At 33.9% G+C, this 23,581-nt stretch overlaps 3 protein-coding genes and 1 long non-coding RNA gene across 6 annotated transcripts; 2 read left to right on the top strand and 2 right to left on the bottom strand.

Annotated features, from left to right (window-relative positions):
* Window positions 1-161: 161 nt before the first annotated feature.
* LOC133671606 (E3 ubiquitin-protein ligase SINA-like 7) lies at window positions 162-2,961 on the top strand. The gene is made up of 2 exons (XM_062092404.1): window positions 162-691; window positions 2,103-2,961. Exons 1-2 carry the CDS (start codon window positions 173-175, stop codon window positions 2,802-2,804), a joined length of 1,221 nt encoding a protein of 406 aa, XP_061948388.1. The 5' UTR covers window positions 162-172; the 3' UTR covers window positions 2,805-2,961.
* An 895-nt stretch (window positions 2,962-3,856) lies between these two features.
* On the bottom strand, window positions 3,857-9,669 carry LOC133670966 (uncharacterized). Its single transcript, XM_062091570.1, has 14 exons — window positions 9,508-9,669; window positions 9,267-9,370; window positions 8,613-8,782; window positions 8,395-8,541; window positions 8,232-8,283; window positions 7,778-7,952; window positions 7,475-7,557; window positions 7,077-7,289; window positions 6,596-6,712; window positions 6,250-6,385; window positions 5,673-5,780; window positions 5,351-5,416; window positions 5,007-5,257; window positions 3,857-4,452 (listed from the first exon to the last, which is right to left on the bottom strand). Exons 1-14 carry the CDS (start codon window positions 9,560-9,562, stop codon window positions 4,369-4,371), a joined length of 1,761 nt encoding a protein of 586 aa, XP_061947554.1. The 5' UTR covers window positions 9,563-9,669; the 3' UTR covers window positions 3,857-4,368.
* Window positions 9,670-12,649: 2,980 nt separating this feature from the next.
* LOC133671057 (DUF21 domain-containing protein At5g52790) lies at window positions 12,650-16,001 on the top strand. Of its 3 annotated transcripts, none has more exons than XM_062091676.1 (13): window positions 12,650-13,256; window positions 13,356-13,432; window positions 13,516-13,599; window positions 13,685-13,798; window positions 13,887-13,973; window positions 14,078-14,217; window positions 14,302-14,389; window positions 14,467-14,540; window positions 14,639-14,784; window positions 14,867-15,123; window positions 15,356-15,402; window positions 15,504-15,741; window positions 15,829-16,001. In XM_062091676.1, the coding sequence occupies exons 1-13, from the start codon at window positions 13,076-13,078 to the stop codon at window positions 15,874-15,876; spliced, it is 1,581 nt and encodes a 526-aa protein (XP_061947660.1). In that variant the 5' UTR covers window positions 12,650-13,075; the 3' UTR covers window positions 15,877-16,001. The 3 variants fall into 3 exon arrangements, with proteins under 3 accessions (XP_061947660.1, XP_061947659.1, XP_061947661.1); XM_062091675.1 differs by having other exon boundaries at window positions 12,652-13,256; window positions 14,861-15,123; XM_062091677.1 differs by lacking the exon at window positions 13,516-13,599 and having other exon boundaries at window positions 12,652-13,256; window positions 14,861-15,123.
* Window positions 16,002-20,043: 4,042 nt separating this feature from the next.
* On the bottom strand, window positions 20,044-21,186 carry LOC133671124 (uncharacterized). Its single transcript, XR_009834208.1, has 3 exons — window positions 20,900-21,186; window positions 20,575-20,650; window positions 20,044-20,447 (listed from the first exon to the last, which is right to left on the bottom strand). It is a non-coding gene; the product is annotated as an uncharacterized LOC133671124 (long non-coding RNA).
* Window positions 21,187-23,581: the final 2,395 nt, after the last annotated feature.

The raw sequence follows: 23,581 nt of genomic DNA, 5'->3' as shown, positions 1-23,581 counted from the left end.
TTCTTGTGGGCAGCTTACAAGTGGAAAAAAGGCAAAGCCTTAGAGGTGTGATTTTTAATTATTTACAGGTTGGGTTTGTTTGTAGTTCTGTAAAAACTTTAAGGACAAATCAGTCCTTTCATAATGAACAGGTTGTTGTTTACTGATGATAAGGTTTCAGTCTGGTAATGAAATGCAAATAAAAATCAATACTTTGCAGAGAGAGATGGCAAAATTCTCACTTGAAGATGGAGAAGGGTCAAGCTGTCCAAGGCCAAAAAGACAAAGACCCTCTTCTCCTTCTTCTCCTCCTCCTGATTTTACCATGGGAGAAATTGTTCGCGAGGATGAAGAATCTGAAGAAGATGAGGAAGAGGACGATGTGGACACAAGTGATGGAAGTGAAGAAGAAGAAGATGAGGAGGAGGAGGAGGAGGAGGAGCAGGTGGAAGAAATAGTTAGACCACCACCACCACCACCACCACCAAAACAACAACAACAACAACAACCACCACCGCGGCCGCAAGAAAATAATCAGATAACAATTGTGGGACTACAGCCACCACAACACAGATTGTTTGAGGCTTCAGTCTTTCTAGGACATACCCTTGCAGGGCCAAGCAGAAATGGGGCTATATATGCAACTTTATCAGACCCAGAAGTTCTTGATTGTCCCATCTGCTGTGAACCCTTGACCATTCCTGTTTTTCAGGTATTTGTTACTTGTTTTTGTTTTTTTTCCACCTGAATGCCATTTCTTCTGTTTTAATGATGTATTTATTTATATATTTGTGTTGAATATGGTAATGGGTTATTGGAATTTTGGGCTGAGTTTCCATCTTGATGCTTATATTTGGTATTTTTTGGGTAAAATTCTGTTCAATTACTTTGAGTTTCTTTGATTTTGTATCTGGTTTTAGGTTGTTTGTTTGTTCTTGGGATTATTTTGTGTGTGAGAAAGGTTTGTTGAAATTGAATTTTTCTATTCTAATTATGCAGTTGTTTTGTGTAAAGATCAGAGCTATGTTGTTACCATTTGACATCTTTAGGTAGCTAATAAGACAGGCATTGGATGTTTATGAAGAGGAAGTTGTTGTCAGGTCTTGTAAAAAATTCCAGTATGTGTGGTGAAATGGCTATGAAAGTAGCAGTAATTTTTTTAAAGGTGGCTAGTTAATGTAATGGATTTAAGTGTCATTTGTTTGATTGGAATGAAGTTCATACTGCCTTGCATGGTGGAGGTCCAGAAATTTAACAATTTAATCAGGTACTTCTTGGAAAATGGTTGTTGCACTTAGCACAAGAGTATTTTGGAGGAGAGCTGTAGGATCGAAGCATGTTGTTGGAGATGGTTGGTGATCAAAGGCAGTGAATGTTTTATGTGAAGCGAGTTTGTTGAAAGGTATTAGAGCAGGCTGGGATGATTTTACAGAAGGATGTCTGGTATGGTGATAGTAGTTCCAGGGGATGCATTTCTTTTGCTGTTATGTTACAGTGGAAAAATGCTATGGTTTGTTGTATGTGATGGTCCTGTAGGTTCACTGGGAGCCCAAGTTTGCATAGTTCATTCTACATGTCAAATATCTTCAGAGCTAACTTTCCAGATTTAGTGTGAAGAGAGATTTAAATGGGTGGTTGAAGATCCATTGCCTCGGTGTTCTTCTAGTATTATGAAGTTTGAACTTTTAGGAATAACATAATCATTCTGCTCTGCCAAAAAATGCTTCCAGGTTATGTTTATAGGAAAGTTGTCAATGTCATGGGGATCAGAGAGGTTGTCATCATAGTTCAAAACATTTTTGATCTTCCAGTTATAAGCAACTTGTGTGATTTAAAATTTCATAATTGCTCTTTAAGGATTCTTAAAAAAAAAAAGTGTACACATGGACCTCTTGAGAAAACAAAACATTGAAAAGTTGATCCACAGAAATAACATTCCTTTCCTCAGTGGAGATCTGTATCAGTAGTTGATGTAAAAATTAGTGCTATTTCACTTGCATTAATTCAATCCGTTAGTTCTTTATGTGAGCTATTATATGATACATAATTACATATGATATTTTGCCATGTGAGTAACATTTGTATTGATTTTTTCTTTTCTGGGTTCTTGCTGGGAAATTTAGTGTGATAATGGACATACAGCTTGCTCTTCATGCTGCGGAAAACTTCAACACAAGTGTCCTTCTTGCACTATGCCTATTGGCTATAACCGCTGTCGTGCCATTGAGAAAGTTCTTGAATCACTGAAAGTATCATGCTCCAATAGGAGTTATGGGTGTGAAGAAAGCATTTGTTACAGTAAGAAATACGAACATGATAAGAGTTGCACCCATGCTCCATGTACATGCCCCCTGCCAGCTTGCAACTACCAGGGCTCATCTAAGCGTTTGTACCTACATTGTAGGACTAAACATTTATGTGACTTGACATCTTTCCAATTTAATACCAGCTTCCCTCTTTTCTTTATGGTTGATCACAAATTCCGTGTTCTTCAAGAAGAGAAAGAAGGTATTTTATTCATTCTGACTAATAGATCGGAGTGTCTTGGAAATGTGATCACTGTTAGTTGTATGGGGCCTTCTTCATCAAAGCAAGGATACTTTTATGAACTCACAGCAAAAGCGGAGGGAAGCAATGTCAGATTCCAATCTTCCACTAGAAATATCCAAACCAGAGTCGATCACCCTCCATCACTGGGGTTCCTTCTAGTCCCAAATGATTTCCTTGGTACCCATGGGGGGATCACCTTGGATGTCTGCATATGGCGTCTTGGCTCATATCCTTCTGTAAGCTCTGCACTGGGCAGCTCTATCCAATGTAAGTGAATAAAAAAGAACCAAATTGCAACTTGTGAGTGGCCCTTTCGAAATTGTAAAAGCAAATGTGACTAGCCTGTTTCGTAGTTTCTATATCCTCGTTTAATTTCTGATTGAATCTTTTTATTATGATGATATTACTACAATGATATTCATTTTCTACCCATTGGTTTATTGGTCTCCTCTTAAATGACATGTTCTTATTCATGATATTATCACCAAATAAATGATACATCTTGAAATGTATCGGTCAGAAGTGTGTTTTTACCTATTGGTTTATTAGTCTCCTCTTCTTTTTTTTCTTTTTTTTTTGGTGCAAGTGTTTTTTCATGTGAAGTGGTTTGTTCTATTTTTGTCCTTGGTTCAGAAAGTAAAATAAAATGATAGAACTTTTGTTGCGTAACTTGTATGAAGAAAAAAGCGATGAACATAAACTTCTTGCTAGTAAATGTTTTTTCAGCATTTATGGTTTTGTTTCAAGAGGAAAGATGTATCAGAGGGGCGTCATAATTCTGGTAAAATTGCTCTGGTAAGGTTGCAAGAAGTTTCAACTTGTACAAGCCCCAAACTTTCTTCCTTATTTTTATAAACATAAAACATGCAATGGATTGTGCTTAATACAAACCTGGTGACTGTGCTTACGAAGTACTGAAACTCTTGCCATCCAGTCTTCAATGGAATTAGGCAGATGAAACAACCATGAGCAAATGCTTAGAATTTTCAAGGAACTTATAGTTTCCACCCCACAAGGTCATGGAAGCCATGATAATGTCCTCGCTTTGATCGTTCCATTTGACCCACAGAAGTGCTTTCCTAGGATTAAAGATTGCAGCATCAAGCATTCCTGGTGTGCTCTGTTGGGAGCAGTTCACGAGATTGAGTGACTGCTGCATGCTGAGAAATTGATTCTAGAGGTAAAGTGGGCAGCTGGTCTGACATGACACAGTCATGCATGGACAACAGTTTTAGTTGGTGGCTCTACTTGGGTTCCTCCAGTTGATCTTCATTAACTTAAAATATAAAGAGATGGTACATTAATAAAGAAATGGTACATTATACTCTTGGATATCAAGTAACTTCCATTATTGCCTAACCGTTATACAAGGGGTAACTACAATTACTGCAACCATAAACGTATACAGTACACTGCAAATCGTGTAATAAGCTGATTATAGTTATATTTACACGATATCAGTTGAAAAACAACCTCTTAGATCTGTTAAGAGCTCTGATTTCTAATAGGGGATACTACAGCAACTTCTAACACAACGTAGACATCCAGATTGCTTGCGCCTAATCAGATATATATAGAGACTTGCAAAAGCAAGAATGACTATCTATGTACAGCAATGTTAAGATGAATGATGCATAAGCTGGACATGGTTTGCTTGGAACTTGAACAGCAAGGCGACCCATCCGAATTCATCAGTGCTACTTCTTCATAATAAGATGCTACACAACTAGCTCAGGGCGCGGGCGCAGTTGGCAGTGCTTTCCCTGTTGGACATTATTCACATCAGCCATCAGTTTGAGCTGGAGGGGCGTTTATCAACCATCTGTCAACACCCATTTATTAACTGAAGTGAATAAGTTCAGATTGGGATGCAGTTTCTTCCACAGCCGTCCACCAATTGTCATCTTCCTCGTCAATGCTATCCTGGTTCCAGAATATAAAAGAATAATCAGGTTCAATAAATATCATGTTTTTAAAAACTGCATTCATTCAAATTTGCAGAACTCGGACTGTTGAAATAAACTTGAAACTTCAATTCTGGCAGCTATATTTGTTTCTAAGCAGGCGAGACATTTCCAGTTTGGATGTTATCGCTATTGATGAGTAAAATGTGTAATTTTGCCATTCACCAAGTCAGTATCAGAGACAATGGAGCTACTTCGTCAATTTTGAGAGAACTTCTCTGCGACATGCCTGCCATAGAGAACCTACTTCTCTGGAGGCATATCCCTGATCCCCAACATAACTCTGGTTCCATCTGGACATGATACAATAATCAACGGAACAGGAAAGTAATGCTTTGGGCATTTGACTAAGAAAATCAGAATCTGCTTCAACAAAGTAACAAATGAGAGAAAAAGCCGAAGGGAGCAGGGGATGAGAGGGAATGATGATATAACAACTCTTGACATGGGAAATGCTATGAGATAAGATTAAGCAGTAAGACTCCTGAAATGTGACTAGAGCAGTACACTAACCGATGTCTTCTGCTTATTTTCAATATCATCTGCAACTTTTATGGCTTCAAGCCACCAAGAATCTTTAGAACAGCTATCTGGGTCATGTTTGTTATCACAAAGCAGAAAATCTTCACATTCGTTGCTAACGTGTTGAAGTTTAAGATAATCATTTGTTGACCCTATTTGATCCACCATTTGCACTGAATCATAAGAATATGGAGGATCAGGGATCACATTCCAAGGGATGGGACGTAAAGGGGATCGGTAACCTGTACCATCGATAATAACAGTTCAAAAAGTGATTACCCATGCATAAAAAGGGCACAACAATTATCAAAACTACAGAAAAAACTGTACTGCACCTTGGCAATCTGGATCATGGCATTTCTGATAATAATCCGCCCTTCTCAAGTCAACAACATACATAACTGAATAAAAAAAGGCATTGAAGCATATAAGCCTCTTTCTTTTATTTAAAGGAAGTAGTTGAAATTCCAAAACAATGGCAACCAAGTCTTTGAAGCAGCAGAAAAAGTTTGATGAACTTCAAAATATCTTAGTAATTTTGCCATGTGCAGTCGCATAACTTAAGAGTTTATAAAGGGTATAGATTTCATGCATAGAGCACAAATATATTTTACTTGCAGCTAAAAGAAAAATAAAATAATATAAAGTAAGAGTTACCATGATTGCTTTTATGCTCTCTACCAATTCGTTCACAGTATCTATTTCTGGACATGCTGTAGACCATCAGTCCATACTCCGAGAACCAATACCAGCTTCGTATTTTTCCTAAACAGCAGAAAATTGTCAATAAAGAAACAAAGAAAATAAAAAGAAAAGCAGTCGATACCTAAAACATTTTATAAGAGAATTATGAAGCAAAAATAGGGAAAAGAATGACAAATTAATTTATGCTAAAGCTGAAGGTTATGTGATGAATCCCAGTGATAAAAAAAATAAAATAAAATTGAAGGGCTGCTGGAATGAGCCCGAGTCCCAACTTCCCATTAATTTCTTTAGATTAAGCTGAAGTTACTTAGTTGTAAAGGAAAATTCAGCAGGAGATGAAATCAAGAAGAAACCACAGAAGGATATCTACCATAAAAAAAGGAAAAATCAAATAGAGCAGTTTTAACAGGTCCTGCTGTTTCAAGTGATGAAATTATTAGAAAACAGGTGACTTTTCATATTTTTTACCCTTACTATCCAAAATGGGAAATCAATGGCTGCAGAAAATAAATCTTGAAAATGGTACCACCTGATATATTTCCGATTGAGGCAATAGATTCTATGAATTTGTCCAAGGCTGGGAATGGTGAGTTTCCAGTATCGCTTGGCACACCATTCAATGGAAATTCTTTTGGGGTGCAGTGTCTTCTGTAATCATTGTTTACCTACATTAGAAAAAATTATTGATAAACAAAATTAGTACATTAGAAGCATGCTGCTTCTGAAAGTACCAACAATAACTAAACTTCAATCTTAAGAGAAGCAGCAGAAACTACTGGAGTACATGACAGTTAAAGCACTTTGAGGGTATTGCAAAACATAACAAAATGAAGGGGGCTGCCCATCATTAGAACTAACACAGGGTTCAAACTTACCTCCGTATCAAATTGCAGGGTCTTCATACATTCCATGTCCATTTTGCAGACAAGAAGTTTATTGCAATCAACATCCATGCTGCAGATCAAGGATGACATGAACATGTCTTCTTCACACTGTTAATCAACAAACCAGCATATTATTGTGCGCTGAATGTCTGGGGAATTTGGATCATCACAAAATCACTAATTAACTTGTTGCTAATAACAGAAAAATAGCTGGTCAGCATTCTCTTGAAGGGGAAAAATCCATCAGAGTTGATTGAAGACTTCTAGGTGATCAATATGGCACTTATGTGCATTATTACAACATGATTCAGATAAATGATAAACAGAGGCAATAACAATTGTAAAATATAGAATTTACCACCCCCTTTGTATGGTAGTCAAGTTACCAACAAAACCTAAGGACAATGTGCCGAGCATAGTTTCCAGGGCTTCTGAAGAATTCCTGTATTAACTTTCAAGGCAAATGGCATACCATGTCCTTACACTTGAAGCGCTCAGTAGGCAGCAGGACAGAATTCTTCCCTGCTTTTGATGAAAGAGCTAAGCGAAAGCAGCGGTTTCTAGAATATACAGCAGCATCTATAAAAAGTTGGCTTGGAGGTTCAGCAGAGGATGAATGTTTTCTTATAAACATATTTTCAAATCCTTCATCTCTCCCTCTTGTACTAAGAATCCGAGAGCATATCTGATAATATGTGAACACAGCGATAACAATTGGTATTTCTATAAGAAAATATGAAAAATTAAACTCCAATACCCAAAGTAAATTTCCTGCATTAGTCAACCTAGTATGAAATATATATAATACAGAACACATTCTCAGCTTCATTTTCTGTAAGCAGAAATAAGTGCTCATTCCATAAGGTTTACCTCTGAAACAAATGCACCTGCATGTGTGTTGTCTTTAAAAGCAGTCTTCGGGATGCGGATGATCAAATGGCGAGAGAACTTTTCTGCATGAGTACAATTATAAGTGATAATAACTTTTCTTCTTGAACCAAATAAAGCAAAGCATAGCAAATGGATGAGAAATTCATATACTGAGTGACACTTAATTATGCAAGACAAATTTCACAAAGTGGTTTACTAAGTGTTCTTTAGCATATAAATATGCTTTGACATTATGTAATATAGGATAGGTTATGAATATCATGCATCTCCAGAACACCATACCTGCAGTAGAAGAGTCGAGCTCTACTATCCAATCCTGGTTCCCTTGAATAGAATACTTTTCAAATAATGCTTCTAGGGTGACTGATATCAAGAGATCGACCATTTCATCTCCATTTCTTTCTGCATTGTCTCTCCTACTGAACTCCAGATCAAAATAAAGGTGGCATGGTAAACCCTGAAACAGCAATAGCATAGAACTGGCATAAATTACAATAATGGCACACAAATGACCATCATTTGCGGCAACCAAATTACATCAATGCAATTGCCTTGAAATGAAACAGTAAATAGAAAACAACGTGAAATTGTAGGCGCAATTTATAGAAATTTATCAATGTAAAGCCAACCACGATTTTTCAACAATCACTGTTTACATTTTATGATGAATGGGATTCCTGTGCAATCATCCTAGTGTCTTCTTTTATGAAATGGAAAACAAGGGGAAGTTTCTTACCTCCTGAATCACTTCATAATGGTGGCGAAATTTAGCATCCATGTTTTTGTACCTGAAATTGAAAACGATGGGGCAAAAAACCAGACACCTATCAGAAAAAGTACCTGAAATATTTGTATTGATTCTAAACATCATTGCAAAAAGGAAAGACAAGAGAGAGAACCTTCTCCAAAACTCTCTGTATGTAGAAACAAGAAACCTTCGTTGTCCATTATGGTGATCTTGATAGCTAAAAACGCGTACATCTGCATGCTCTTTTGCAAAATTCATCGCTTCATTCTGCCTAGGAAATGTTGCCCATACTTCCTTACTAACCAAACAAGCAACACAATCACTTCACACCATAAAGAAAAAGAAATAAAGAAAAAAATGAACTACAACCTCAAATGTGATTTTTGTTGTTCCGCGAGATCAATGCGAATTTCACGCAAAAGTCTCAATAAGCTAATGGGTCTTTTTGGTGGCACTCCATGTGGAGACCCATAAAACACAACCGGAGAGATCTGCTTTCCTTGACTAACATTCTTTCCTTCAACTGCATTTGATGCAATCTAGATCGATAAAACACCAAGTTAATATCTTCATCAATTTTTACATTACAATGAACATCATAACATAAATTTCCAATAAGAAATAAACCTATCACTAAAAGAGTAAGAATAAAAATACCAATAATAATCCAAAGTAAATAACTTTACCAATCTCTGCATTACAATCAGCATCAAAACATATATTTTTTTTTATTTTATTTAAATGCAAGATCTATCACAAAAAAAAAAAAAACAATAATAATACAAATTCATTAACTCTATTAATCTCTACATTACAACGAGCATCGAAACATGAATTTCTGACTAAAAAAAGCAAAACCCATTACTATAAAACTAGGAAAAGAAAAAAACCAATAACAATACAAAGTCAATAACTTTATCAATCTCTCACAATAAACATCAAAACATGAGTTTCCAATCAAAAAAAGCAAAACCCATCTCTGAAAAAGTAGAAAAAACAAAAAGCAATTAAAAAATTATGTACTTTCTTCTTTGGTTGCTCAGCTGAACCAGGAGATGCTTCATTTATTGAAATCCCTCGATTCTTGATTTTTCCTTTACTTCTCTTTCTCTCTCTCACAGCAGATTCTGCAACATCATTATAACTGTAAATCTTCTTTTCTAAATCTAAAAAAAGAAATCAAATTAAAAAATTAAATTCGAATAAAATTGAAAAATTTAACTAAAAAAATTGGGCTTTTTTTCTTTTTTCCTTTGGAACTTACGAGGAGGAGAAATGCCGCATTTGAAACATTCGAATAATCTATCTACGTCTTCCATTGTTGTTGTCGTGCTTGATTTCGATCCCGTTTTTTCTCTTACTGTTTTTTTTTCCTTCCTGTTCAGTGGAAGAAGAAGCGGGAAATCTTGTCACTGAATTTGCAAATTAGTCCACACATTTTCTTTTCTACTACATTACAAAACCTCTCCCTAGCGTTTAAAGGATGTCCAAATTGATCACTCAACTTTAATTTAAATTTCGCTATACATTAAGAAAAAGTTTAATAAATGTTTTCAATTGAGTAGTTTGATATTTATCTTTTTTTCAAGTAGAGAATTTATAAGAAAGATTAATAAATGTTTCGATTGAGTTGTTATCTTTTTTTATAAAGAAATATTAAAATAATTTTGAAGTATTATCCAAGAGCATTGGGTCATGCTGCTCACCAGAACTCAAGGTTATTGGTTCTGAATTTTAGCCGAACCTAGATATTTTAATTTTATTTTTTATCTTTTTAGATTTTTTTTGTTTTATCTTATTTAATATTTTTCATACGATAAAAAAAAATTGATATATTTTTTTTATATTGTATGAAAGTTGGGTGATAATAAAAAAAAATTTCATTTGAGGTTGGGTTGGGTTGGGTTGGATAGTATTGGATGTTGTTGTCACCAAAAATACACATAATTCTTAGTTTTTTTGATTACATATATACATAAACTTTTTTATTTGTTATATTTTTTGAATTACTAAATACATTGAAAAAATCTGCATAAATAATATATTTTTTTTTATTTAACCGCTAGACCCAAGACATTTAATATATTTTATATACCTTTTATATATTTTTTATATTTAAAAAAATTATTTTTAATCCGTCACAGAGCGCGGTTAAATATACTAGTATATGTTAATTGTGTGAACTTTTGTTATTAAAAAAAATTCTAGCCATTTACTTTATTGGTATTATTAAATAAAACTATTCAAGCTGTATCATTAACATAGTTTTTATTCCTTATGCCTCAAGCATCACCTTCTGTGAATATTGTTTTGATATTTATTACTTGCAAGCAACTGCTATTTATACCTTAACGGACTGAAGATGAATGAGGAATTTTAACAAAATTAAGTATAAACGATATCTTTTTTATTTCGTAATTGGGATTTTTTTTAAGTGGAAATAATTTTCATTTCATTAAGTATAATTAACAAATATATTTTATTTATTTTTAATTTTTTTTATTAAAAAAAAAAACCTTGGACCATTCCCCAAGTGACTCTAAATTCAAGCCCCCTGTGATTTATACTCATCTTTAACTTTTTAATATGAACACCCGTCACTTTGTGGACAGATTGTGAAGAAATACTTTCTAATAGCAATCATCTTATCCGAAGGTAATTCAAATATTTAAATATTTTATTTTTAGTATGCACAATACACCCATAAACCCTGAGGATGAAACCCCAACGAAATGCATGTCTATCAGGAAAATTCCTGAGTATGGAATGCTTTTATGATAGTTGACAGGTTTTTTGCCATCTAAACCCTAGTCCTCCTTGACTAGATGGAAATTTCAGCTCATAGATAATCGTTCTTCATCATGTTTCAGCTATGCTTCAATGACATGAATGACATTTTCACCATTGAAATAGGGTGCAGAGCGAAGATTTCCCACTGTACAGTATACCAAATCAGTTCCGAAAACGTCACAGCCACATGTGGCTGTCGTTGTGAAGAGCAAGAAGGATGTGAAAAGCACTGTCAGTCCTGCAGTTTGCAAGCAAACCAAGTTGGTTTGCTTAATGAATATATTAATACAGCAATTAGAAACAGGTATTTAGGTATTAGTAAGAATCCTTACCTAACCTTAGCTAAAGTATATGCCAGTATTCCAGTTAAAGCATGTATATGCTAGCAGCTGGTAATATTCAATGATAAAAACTAGGCTGATCTCATTCATCGATCTACACCTGCTTTATTAAATCATGTTTATCCTCAGCTACCTTCTTAATTAAGTTCATTGTCTATGTGTTATCATGCTTTAGTTGGTTTGGCATTATATATCCCTTTCGTAATTATGTTTCTACCACAAGTGTATTATTTATTCGAATAAGTTGGGTACTTGTCTTCCACTACGTACAGAAGAAGTTACTCCCTTTGCTTTGAAGGAGATGCATGTCAATATCATTGACCTAAATTAACGACTCCATGTTAATTGATGTTTTTTTTTACGTTTTTAAATGATTTTGATATAGAAATGTGAATATATTTCTCTCTTTTTAAAAAATATTATTGGTTTATTATCTCGAAACAGAAAAAATGGAGATAATAAGAATAAAGATAACCCTATTGTCTTTGTTTTTAATTTCTACTAAATACTATCTAGAAAATCATTGGTTTCTTAAACTGTTAATTTATGTTTTAAGGATTTAATTATTTTTTACATTTATCATTATATTTTCTTTATGGTAATTAAAACAATATTATTGATGAAAACTAGTCATTTAGAGGATAACTAGGAAATAAAAAACCCAGGGAGTTCAAATTAAAACAGTAACTCAGGAGAAGGAAAAGTAAAAAATCATAGAAGTGAACAATCTAACTAAGAATTAACGACCATGAATCTAGTTGGATCATTTGCAAATTCAGTTAGCAAATCATTAGAAAAGGGCATGGAAAAACATAATTTTTCATAAATGAACTAGTTTATATGTGAAATACCAAAATCAAATGAGGGTGTTTATGACTGGGCAGATTTTGTTCTCATAAGTTGAGTAATGAATTAATTATTTTTAATCAGACCCACTGTTTACCACTTCATGGGCGGCCAAAAATATGAAAATACAGTAAGAAAAGGCCAATAAGGAGTAAGAGTCGTGTGTTTGTATAGTCTGTTGTCTAGTTCTGCTTTTTTGTTCAGCACTGAAAGCAAAATTTTCATGAAATCATCGAATCTAAGTGGGATTTCGTCAATCACTACTAGGAAACTTCGTCGAAACTTCCTAGCAAAATAAAATTATGTTTAATTAATATCACGATGATAAAGGAACAAGAATTTCAAGAACACTACGCTACGAAAGAAGAATACAAGTAGATATTATCTTGGAACAAGTAAGTTTCAGAATTTTATTTTCCAACAAGAAAAGAATGCACGAGTCCAATGAGCTAGCTTGTGTGTGTGTGTGTGTGTGTGTGTGTGTGTGTGTGTATTGATCAATAACTATATCTTCAATTGCTATCAAAATATTTCTACACTAATGGAGACTCCATCTTTCTCAAGATTTAAAATATATTTGTGGGATTAAGTTAACTGCTTTTTGGATCAGCAGGTCATAATGTTAAGACTGTAAGGTAATGCATGGCAGATTAATAATAATTTAATATTTGGCAGTTGGTATCTTGCCCTTTCCAAGCTTCATGACACGAAAGTCGGTGTCTTGTTTTGCCCTACCCGATCCCTTTTCAGAACCAACTCTTTCTTCATCTGAATAGATAGTCTCTTTCCATTGTTTTATATAACAACCGTTCTGTCTATATCTTTTCCAGTCATCACTTGATATCATAGAGAAAAATGGCAGCAAATGATGTGCCATGTTGTGAGCCCATGTTTTGGACATATCTAGTCATATGCATGGCTCTAGTGTCTTTTGCTGGCCTAATGTCTGGTCTTACATTAGGACTTATGTCTCTTAGTGTTGTTGATCTTGAGGTTCTGATCAAGGCTGGTCAGCCCCAAGAACGAAAGAATGCAGGTTCATATCAATATTTTCTCACCATGCTGTATTTTCTTTCACTACTTAAACATCTAACTGAGAGTTTTTTAATTACATGTTATTTATCGATCATGGCAGAGAAGATTCTGCCTATTGTGAAAAATCAGCATTTACTGCTATGTACTCTCCTCATAGGAAATGCTTTGGCTATGGAGGTATATGTATTGCCTTGAAATATAACAAATCTTGCAAAATCTCAATTAGATGTGATTAATTCTGATTTATGCATTGAATTAAGGCCCTGCCTATCTTCCTTGACGCGCTTCTTCCTGCTTGGGGTGCTATACTAATATCAGTAACCCTCATACTTACCTTTGGTGAGGTAAAATCATACGTTTTATCATGAGGAACTTGCATACATGAATCAACCACAGTTTCCTACAATAACAAGTCATGTTGTTCTGCAGATTATCCCTCAAGCAGTTTGTTCTAGGTATGGCCTGAGCATTGGTGCGAAACTGTCTATCGTCGTTAGGTTTATTGTTATAGTTCTCTTTCCTCTAGCTTATCCTATCAGTAAGGTAAGAGCTAGGTGTTTCTCAGCTTTTTTCTTCTTTTTTTTGGTAGAACATGTTATTAAAGATTTCTGATCAAAATTCCTTGTGACAGCTCCTGGATTGGATCCTTGGAGAAAAGCATTCTGCCCTTCTGCGACGCGCAGAGTTGAAGACTTTGGTGGACATGCATGGAAATGAGGTCAGTGTATCTAAAAGAATCAAACTTCACAAGGCAAAAAAAAAAAAAAAACTATGGTGGTGACATTTCAGGGGCTCAAAGTGATCGAAATCTTGAACTGTTAGGCAGGGAAAGGTGGAGAGCTGACGCATGATGAGACCACTATCATTACTGGAGCCTTGGATCTCACTCAGAAAACTGCAAAAGATGCTATGACACCCATATCAGAAACATTTTCGTTGGATATTAATTGTAAACTTGACGAGTATGCACGCACGCCTTGTATCGCCGTAAAATTTACTTCTGATATTTACATATTATCCGATCCATGATTCATTTTTCTCCTTAGGAAAACAATGGGGTTGATAATAAGGAAAGGCCATAGCCGTGTACCGATTTACACAGGGAATCCAACAAATATTATCGGTCTGATCTTGGTAAGAAGATGGAAGCTGCAATTGCTATTTTGGGTTTAAAGGAACATGCTAAACAGTTGGCTAAAATATGTGCACAGGTGAAAAATTTAATCAGGTGCCGACCTGAAGATGAAACACCGATAAGAGATCTAACTATAAGGAGGATTCCAAGGTATATAGTTTCCTGGCTGTACTTTGGCAGCTTTTATATATGTTTTGTATGCCACAATCTGTACAAAATTTAACTCTGTCCCTCAAAATCTGTGGCAGGGTTCCTGATCTTTTGCCTCTTTATGATATAATGAATCAATTTCAGAAAGGTCATAGCCATATGGCTGTTGTTGTTAAGAGTAAGAATGATGCTAACGAGACTGCACAAAAAGCAAACTACAAGCCTACCATGTTGGGGAAAAGGGGTAGAATTACATGGCCTTTCACATATTTTCTATGAACTTGAAGCAAAAAACTATCTTTCTAAGTTTATGGTTGTAGTTTCAGGAAGCTACCAACTTGGTCAGAAAGATCAATTCATCATTCCTGTGAACTCACCATCCGTGTATTCCAGTGGCACTGACATTGAGAGTCCGAAACAGATCGATTTCAGGAATCTAAGAGACAATTTGCACCCAAAATTGCAGAATCAAGAACACCAACATGGAAATCTTTCACATGAAGAATTGGAATTGCTTTCAGCTTCAGATGAGGAAGTCATTGGTGTTATAACCTTGGAAGATGTTATGGAAGAACTGATTCAGGTGATGAATAAATTATCTTTTTCTTAGACATTTACTCGGATTCGCATCAGGACACTCAGATATGAATACAACATTCAGAAACTTCAAATCAGTGTAAAATTCTAATAACTTTCAGAAAATAATCAGTTTGACCGCAGAACTTTGGTGGATAACAGTAAAGTTTTAGCTGCATATGTTACAGTTTCTGGTTAACATCTTGAGTATCTCTACATTTACTTGTATAATTTTGCAGGAAGAAATATTGGATGAAACTGATGAGTATGTAGACGTTCATAACAAGTAATGTCTACTTTCCTTTCTAGATATATATTCACTCAACTTAAACTTTATCAGCTACTCTTAAAAATCACTAACCACTTTGCCTTTATGTTCTTGAAAAGGATTACAATCAATATGATTCCTCCGCGAAGATCACCTGGATCAGGAACGGCATCACCGGTTTCTCCCTATCATCAAAGTCCAGTATCTCCCATACTGCTTTCACCAATACCAACATATGCTTTCTCACCATTTATTAGGCCAATACTTTATGCTTCCCCGCCAGCAAAATCTGTTCCAAATTCTCCAGCTCAAGCTCATCTTACAGGCTCTCCTCACTATTCACCATCCTCCAATAAGGTATGCTCAAATGTATGCAGTAATTGTTTTTGCATCTGAATATTGCTTGCTTCTTTCCTGTTGCTGACAACAGTATTCTATTGGCAGGTTTCAAGAAAATCATACGAGAAGCTGAGAAGGCCTGATGGTTTATAGTGTCTGTTGCATATGGGCTATTGGAGCTGGGATTTGTTTATGAAAAGGGGCACAAAATAGGCCTCTCTGTAATGGGATTATTTTGTGCTTCTCTATCATTTCTTTGATTTTTCAATTAGCTCAAAGTGGAAGGAGTGGTTTATAACTTTATATTTTACAGCACGCTCTTCTACTCCCATCCATTTTCTTAATAGACTAGGCCTAGGCCATTGAAATAAGGCCACAAGCAATATCAATGAAATTCTAGGTCCTGAACAAAACCAAATCTGGCCTGGGCCTTAGACCTACAATGACTTTGTCCAAGAGACATTTAGCCACGTGCATCGAAGACTTCTTGAAAATAGAGAGAAAAATGGTTAGAAAAATTGTTCAAGACACCCTGTCCTGTCTTTTGAGGTCCAAGGTGGTGTTTTGGGGAGGCGCTTCAATAGGAGATTTTAAAATTTTTGAACTTTTTCTTTTTTTAAAAAAAAAATTATGATTTTTGAATTATTTTGATGACCTTCAAATGAGCACATATTATTCTTAGATTTTCATCCATACTTGTAGCATGCATAATAATATGTGCTCATTTGAGGATTACAGGACCTGTAAAACTTAACAAGCTCTTCTTCCTTCTTCCTGGGCTCTTTTGAAGGTCCTATACCAGCAGCTAGCGAAGACGCATCAACTACTTCTTCCACCAACTCTTCTTGCTTCATTGGCTCTTCTTTTTCCAGCTCTTCTTCCTTCTTAACATCAGCAATTAAACAGCATGATGCCTCTGATGCCCTGATTAATTTTGTTTAATTTGTGATCTGACCTCCAAACTCAGCTTGAGCTTGAGATATATAATTTCATCTTTGAGAGAAGTAGTGGTTAATTATCATACTATAAACAAATCATCATCATATAAACTATATGAGAATAACGAGCAAGTGCTCCCAAGAAATAGTGTATGGTTTTTTATCTTCATGTCGAAGAAATTAAGAAATTGCTCAATGTTTGTATTAATTAAATAGTTTAATTATGTCGTATTTTAAAAATGTAATATAGTCAAACTTTATTTTTTTTACCTTAACATGTTGACCGGTTAGATATAATTGTATTAACCAATCAACTGTTTTATACAAAAATATAATTTTATAAAATTTTTCTTTGAGATATATTTTATGAGTCAAAATACATTTATTTATCTAAATTGTAATCTAAAAAATAAACTCCAATTAATATATTAAAATATTATTGTTTACACATTAGTTTGTGATTCTGAACGGTTAGTGTGGGTCTGGTATAACCAAATGAAAATTTACCCCAAAAAATTGACATGGATGGGCTATCAGATGTATTTATGAATCAATAAAACAAGTTTAGTCTCAAGAGGAGATCTGATCACGTGTTATATCAGAATAAAAATTCAAAAATACTATAATTTTTTATCTAATTATTAAATCACATTTAAATTTTTACATTTAATAAATATCACCCTTCTAAAACATAACATGATATAATCAAACTATAAAATTTCACTGAAACTTTTTATCTCTATATTAATTCGCCCAATATTTTGTATGATGATTGCACAATTTATCGCCACATGTGACACCACACCAAAACATTGAACCTGTGTGATCATGACATGGACACGTGTATACGATATTTATTGTTGATGGAGATATTAGTTTGGTCAAGAAGTCCACACAATTTTGTCATTATAGACTCACAGTGGCTTTTATTAGAAGCATCTCGATCCCATCCCCAACACTGCCCAAATTCTACTTAATTAATATTTTAATTAATTGAAGGACTGCTTTGCAAATGACGTATCGAGTGATGACGTGTAAAACCATTTTTTACAATTTTGATTAGAAGACCCTTTTATCATCCAGTGACGGCGTTGTGTAAAACTAGCTGTAAATGCACTCGAGGATCTAATTGTTGTGGTTAATTGTATGGTTTATTTTGTTTTCATCTCGGGTTTGATTTTTTATGTACATGCCTGTCACTCCCGCGATGCCTTACCTGCTCCTGGGCTTATAGGATATCCAGTGAGCCGTGAGAATAGTCGTGGCGCGCGCAAGCTGACCCGAACAACCCACGTAAATAAATAAAAAAACTAGCTGGAAATTAAAAACCATATGATTTTTTAATAGCCAACCTCTGCAAGAGTTAACCTCGGAGGTGTCCGTACTTTGGCAAATCTCTATCTATCATATTACGATCCTCTATAACTTCATCTCATCACATACAAGATGTGAAGTAAGTTTAGCCGACACCATCCAAGCTTAAAAGTAGATGTTTAGTTAACCTCTAAGAAAACAGTAATCTTGTTGAAATTATAGATTGATGTCATTTAATTTAATTTAAAGTCACATGTTTATGTGTTTTTAAAGCAGGTTTTATAACCAGAGAGTTGTTATTTTTTAAAATATTTTTTATTTAAAAATATATTAAAATAATATTTTTTTTATTTTTTAAAATCCATTTTGAATATCAATACATCAAAACCATTTGAAAATATAAAAAATAAATAATTTAAAATAAAAAAAATTAATATTTTCATATCATTTGATATGCTAATATTAAAAGTAAAAATATTATATTAATATATTTACAAACAAATAGATAATTTTATAAAAATATATTTTATTTAAAGGGCAATGTCGTTTCTCCGGATGGAGTTGTCTGCAAAACAAACATTAGGTGACATGCTTATCCTCCCACCGCAACATTGATCCCAAGAGCACTTAATTGGTGGTCATTTCTTACACAACTTGTTCGATTTTTTATTCATCGGTTAAAGTGATCTTCACACGCTGTGTGGGATATTTTTCAAGGAAGCAGAAAAGTAATGCAGCTGTCAAAAAAAAAAAAAAGTGACTTCCTTGCAATTCACAAAGGAAAGGAAACTCGAAGAACATTGCTGGTAGAGAGAGAGAGAGAGAGAGAGAGAGTCATTGGAGTGGGAAAGGGAAAAGTCCTGCCCTTTTCACACAAAACAGTATAACTGCTGGATAGTTTTTGAAATTTGTCCACGAATTTTTTTTTTTGTCAAAACAACACTAGTGAAGAACACCCGAGTGTTCATCAATGATGTTGCATCCATCTCATTAGTTTTCATGTTTTTTGTTTTAGAACACCATTACATGAACAAATCGACCAATTTCTGTGCGAAAACCGTGACCAAGTAATTGTATACTAAAAAAAAAAAAGTGTCATGATATCTCACTTTCAATTCTTGTTTTTTTTTGGCAACAAGGTGTTTTATGTGAATCATTTTTTTTTTATTAATATGGGTGTCCGGGTCAGCTTGTGTACACCTCAACTAATCCCACGGGCCCTGAAGTTAACGACCATATAAGCTTCCAGTGATCATCATATGAGCAACCACATGACTCGTACCTGAGATCACAGAGGGAGCAAACCCCTTAGTCCCAAGCTCTTACCACTGGGGCACCTCCTCAATGGTTAAATTTACCAAAATCATTTTCTTGATTTTATTATATATGATTTCAATTTCAAAACTAGTCCATGAAATTTACCTTCTAGTAAAAAGAAAATATAAATTTTAAATAAAAAAACGTGTTTTCTAGTCTAAAAGATCGAAAACACTTTCCGTAAAAGATCAAAAACTAAAATAATACAATACTTTATTATATATGTATATAATACTTTAAAATATAAGTTATTAGAAAATAATATATTAGGATATATCAATATACAATATATTAATTAATTTGATATATTAGTGCATATAACACTTTAATTTAAATAATATTGCTAGAAAATACATTTGAATACAAAGCATGTTATATTCTATAATAATCATATATTTTAAATCATATAAATTGTGTTATAAAACTACGATACAATACAAAATAAATTTATTTTCAATGTTCTCCAAACACCAAAAATCTATTTTCAATTTATAATTTAAAAATCTACTATTTAATTTAACAAGGTTTTAAAAATGAAGATAATATAGATATAGAGAATATGTCTCCTTATACATTATGCCTTCAAAGAAAAAAAAAATTACTTTAAAAATATTTTAAAAACATTTATTTTATGTCCTTGTCTGTATCTTTTTAATCTAATAAGATTGTGTTTCTATCTAAGATAATAACATAACACAACCTTTAAATATCCATTAATGAAAAATCACTAACGAATCTGAAGGCATTAATATCAAAGCAAGACCCATAATTTATTAATATAAAACAACCCAACACCATCAACCCAAATGTTCCAAAATCTCCAACAAAACTATATTTTGCTTTCACTTTTTTCATCTATCTATAATAGATTTCTTTTTAACATGTAATTGACAAACTAAGAGATGACACAAGCATCTGGGTTTTCCTCTTTTGATCAGCTCAGCGACACCGTCTAGGTGGTCGTACGAGGATTAAAGGCCTCGTAAGCCTTGACCAGCTCAGCTACATGGTCTGCTATCTTCTGATCTTCTTGCTTCTTTTACTGTTCTTTCTTGGGCTCGTCTTTTCTCTTTCCAGACTCTTTTGCTGGTCGTGCTGTAACTATTTCTGCGCCGCACAGCTTTCTCGATTTGGCCACTACGGGGTCAACGTCCCCTGCAAATTTGCGTCACAAATTAAACCACTAAATAAAATAAAATAAAAATCATGAATGCTTCATTGATGATCTTGGATTTATAAGTTAATGACCATATAGCAAAAAATAAACAATTAAATCATATACCTGAAAGACTAGAGGCTGTCTTCATGGCTTTTTTCTTGGCTTTGTCATCGTGGAAACCCAATTTCAACCCAGCTTTCTGCAACAAAATAAGCTCATGTAAACTTTGTTATAAATTAATATCATAGAAGAAATGGCTAAATCAACTGAAGCTAACAAAACTCACTGAATCATGAAAAAGAAGCAAGTTTTTCAGCAAAATAAGTAAATCAACATAGAAAAAAGGGAAAAGAAAAGAAAACTTGATTCATGATTCTTCCATGCAAGTCATCTAACAGAAAATAGAGAGAGAGAGAGAGAGAGAGAGAGAGAGAGAGTTGATTCTCACCTTCATTTCTCTAGCTTAGAGAGATCTGATCAAAGAAATAGTTGAAATCAAACAGTAAATAAAGAAAGCTTGAGGTAAGGGAGGAGGAGGAGGAGGAGGAGGAGGAGGAGGAGGAGGAGGAGGAGCTAAGAAAACAAAAGGAAAAACTTGGTGACGAGGTGAAGGTTCTTTATGGGGGAAGTGAAGAGAGAGCACCGAGTCAATCTAAGGACATTAGTTTATGGTCAGTAAGCACAAAATTGTAGGACCAGTAAAGGAAAGCACTTTGGTGTTTCAAGTGTCGCAAATGCCTTTCGTTTCTAATCGTAGGGTGTTTTCTTTATTTCTTTTTCTTTTTTGAAAAAAGCAACTTTAGATTTTTACTGGTTAAATACCCTACTTCACCGCAAGTTAGATATTATTTTTTCAATAAAAATAAATTATATACACAGGTTTTTTTAATATATTTTTTATAGCTAAAAAATTTAAGTAAAAATCAAAAAAATTATGCATATATATAATGAAATAAATTAAAAATTGTGTACATTAAAAATAAATAAAAATTTGATAATTAAAAATAAAATTAAAAAAATCAAGAAATAAATATAGATTAAAATATTTAATCTCTAATGAAACATTTATCTGATTGTGTTTATTATATTTATTTATTAAATTAATTTTTTTATTTAATCAAATAATAATAAAAATAAATACATATTAAATTAATAAAATAAAAAATATTATACAAAACTCCAGAAATGTGTAACTTAGACTTATTTAATAGTAGTAAAAAACATTGACAGAAATCTGAACTGGGCTACAGCCATCCAAGCCTTCAATATGGCTCTGCCCGTGCAATGAATGTGATCGGTTTGGTTATGGAGCAACAAGTGTGGAATGTGCTGAAATGGTTCGTGTTTTTTACACTTTTCCTCATTTGGGTCCTCATATGGGGCTTTATCTACAAGTATGGATCCAAACAAAAAGGGTTCCTTTCCTGGGTTTGAACTAGTCCAGAAGAATTGGGTTGTGGAAAGAAGAAGACGAGGGCAAGAACTCATGGGGATGAGGAAGGATATGATCACGACCCGAGCATGTGCTTTCCTTTCCTTTCCTTTCTTCTTCTTCTTCTCTATTTGACTTTTCTTCAACTCCCATGGAGTTAATAGCAAATAGTGTACGGTTTTTCTTTGTCTTTTTGTCGAATAAAATAAGAAAATGCGCAGTATATTTGTATTAATTGGTACTTGTTAGTATGATTTCTTAAAGTGTTAAGGCCAGAAGTCACGTGAGTACTCGTATATATACATTAACTTATTTGAGTTTCCTTTGACAGATGAACACATGGAAACAAACGTCAGCAAGCCAATCTACGTCTAGCTTTAGTTGTTGGAAGAAGACAGCTGAGAATTGCAGTGCAGAACAGCGTATTAATTTCATAATATCTTAAGCATAATACAAGACTCAACCTGGGGAATTTACTGTCTAAAGACACAAGTCATGAATTGGGTTTTTTTTTAAAAAATAAAATCTCTACAATAATATAGTTTTGAAAAAAAATATTATATTTTTTTAATTAATGATCCGGCCTCAAGCATGATCGACTCATCACGACATTAATTCACCTCATGAATAGAACCATATCTTATAACACGGATCTTAATATCTGCTTATGTCCCCAAATCAAAACATGAACTTATGGGATCATGACATGGGCACATGGACAACTTTTTTTTTTTTTTTTTCAGATGCTCTGGGTGTTTTTTATGAGCATGGAGATATTAGTAGTTCGGTCTGAAAGTCCACACGTTCTGGTCATAGACTCACAGTGGCTTTTATTAGAAGCATCTCGATCCCATCCCCAACAATGGCCAAATTCTACTTAATTAATATTTTAATTAATTGAAGGACTGCTTTGCAAATGACGTATCGAGTGATGACGTATATATAAAACCATTTTTCTCCAATTTTAATTAAGACCATTTTATCATCTAGTGAAGGTTTTACCTCTGTAAGATCCATCACAAGAGTTAACCTTGGAGGTGGACGTACTTTGGCAAATCTCTATCATATTACGATATCCTGTGACTTCCTCTGATGATCACATACGAAATTGAAATTGATTGGTTTTTTTGGCTCTCTCTTTGGCTTTATGTTTCTGATCTGTAGAAGGTATTTCTCCACTAGCAAGTTTTTTTTCAAAAGACTTCCTTTATTTTAGTGTGGATAGCAGGGAAGAACAATATTTCTAATTTTTATTTTTTAATAGGATTCTTCCCTGTGAGTGTTCTTTCTATCTGTTAGTACATATCTGAAAAAATCAAGTTATAATAATTGGATAAACAAGAAAAAAAACCTCTCACGTGTGGAATTATAGATTGATGTGTAATTAATTTAATTCAAAATGTAATTAACGTCCATCATACATGCTGATGTGTCTTTGTCTATATATATATATATATATATATAATTCTTAGGGCGTTGTCGCTCTATACATGGAGTTTTCTGCAAATTAAACGAACATTAGCCGGCATTCTTGTCCAGGTTGAGAAGGTCATGATCAGTACTGCTACAGAACAAGCTCCAGATGCTTATCCTCCCACGGCAATATTTTTTACACAGATTTGTTCGATATTTTATTCATTGGTGAAAGTGATCTTCACACACTGTGTGGGATATTTTTCAACGACCAAAAGAGCCCGT

The sequence above is a fragment of the Populus nigra genome, chromosome 13 (assembly GCF_951802175.1).
Source record: "Populus nigra chromosome 13, ddPopNigr1.1, whole genome shotgun sequence".
Lineage (NCBI taxonomy): Eukaryota > Viridiplantae > Streptophyta > Magnoliopsida > Malpighiales > Salicaceae > Populus > Populus nigra.
Note: the sequence above shows the minus strand (reverse complement) of the source record. Positions and strands in the feature narration are given on the sequence as shown.

Coding starts and splice junctions, on each gene's coding strand:
- LOC133671606 (XM_062092404.1), top strand. CDS start 173: ATGCAAATAAAAATCAATACTTTGCAGAGAGAGATGGCAAAATTCTCA. Junction 692..2,102: donor TGACCATTCCTGTTTTTCAG/GTATTTGTTACT, acceptor TGGGAAATTTAG/TGTGATAATGGACATACAGC.
- LOC133670966 (XM_062091570.1), bottom strand. CDS start 9,562: ATGGAAGACGTAGATAGATTATTCGAATGTTTCAAATGCGGCATTTCT. Junction 7,953..8,231: donor ATTATGAAGTGATTCAGGAG/GTAAGAAACTTC, acceptor TTGCTGTTTCAG/GGTTTACCATGCCACCTTTA. Junction 6,386..6,595: donor CCCTGCAATTTGATACGGAG/GTAAGTTTGAAC, acceptor TTTCTAATGTAG/GTAAACAATGATTACAGAAG.
- LOC133671057 (XM_062091675.1), top strand. CDS start 13,076: ATGGCAGCAAATGATGTGCCATGTTGTGAGCCCATGTTTTGGACATAT. Junction 13,433..13,515: donor GAAATGCTTTGGCTATGGAG/GTATATGTATTG, acceptor CATTGAATTAAG/GCCCTGCCTATCTTCCTTGA. Junction 15,403..15,503: donor TATGTAGACGTTCATAACAA/GTAATGTCTACT, acceptor GTTCTTGAAAAG/GATTACAATCAATATGATTC.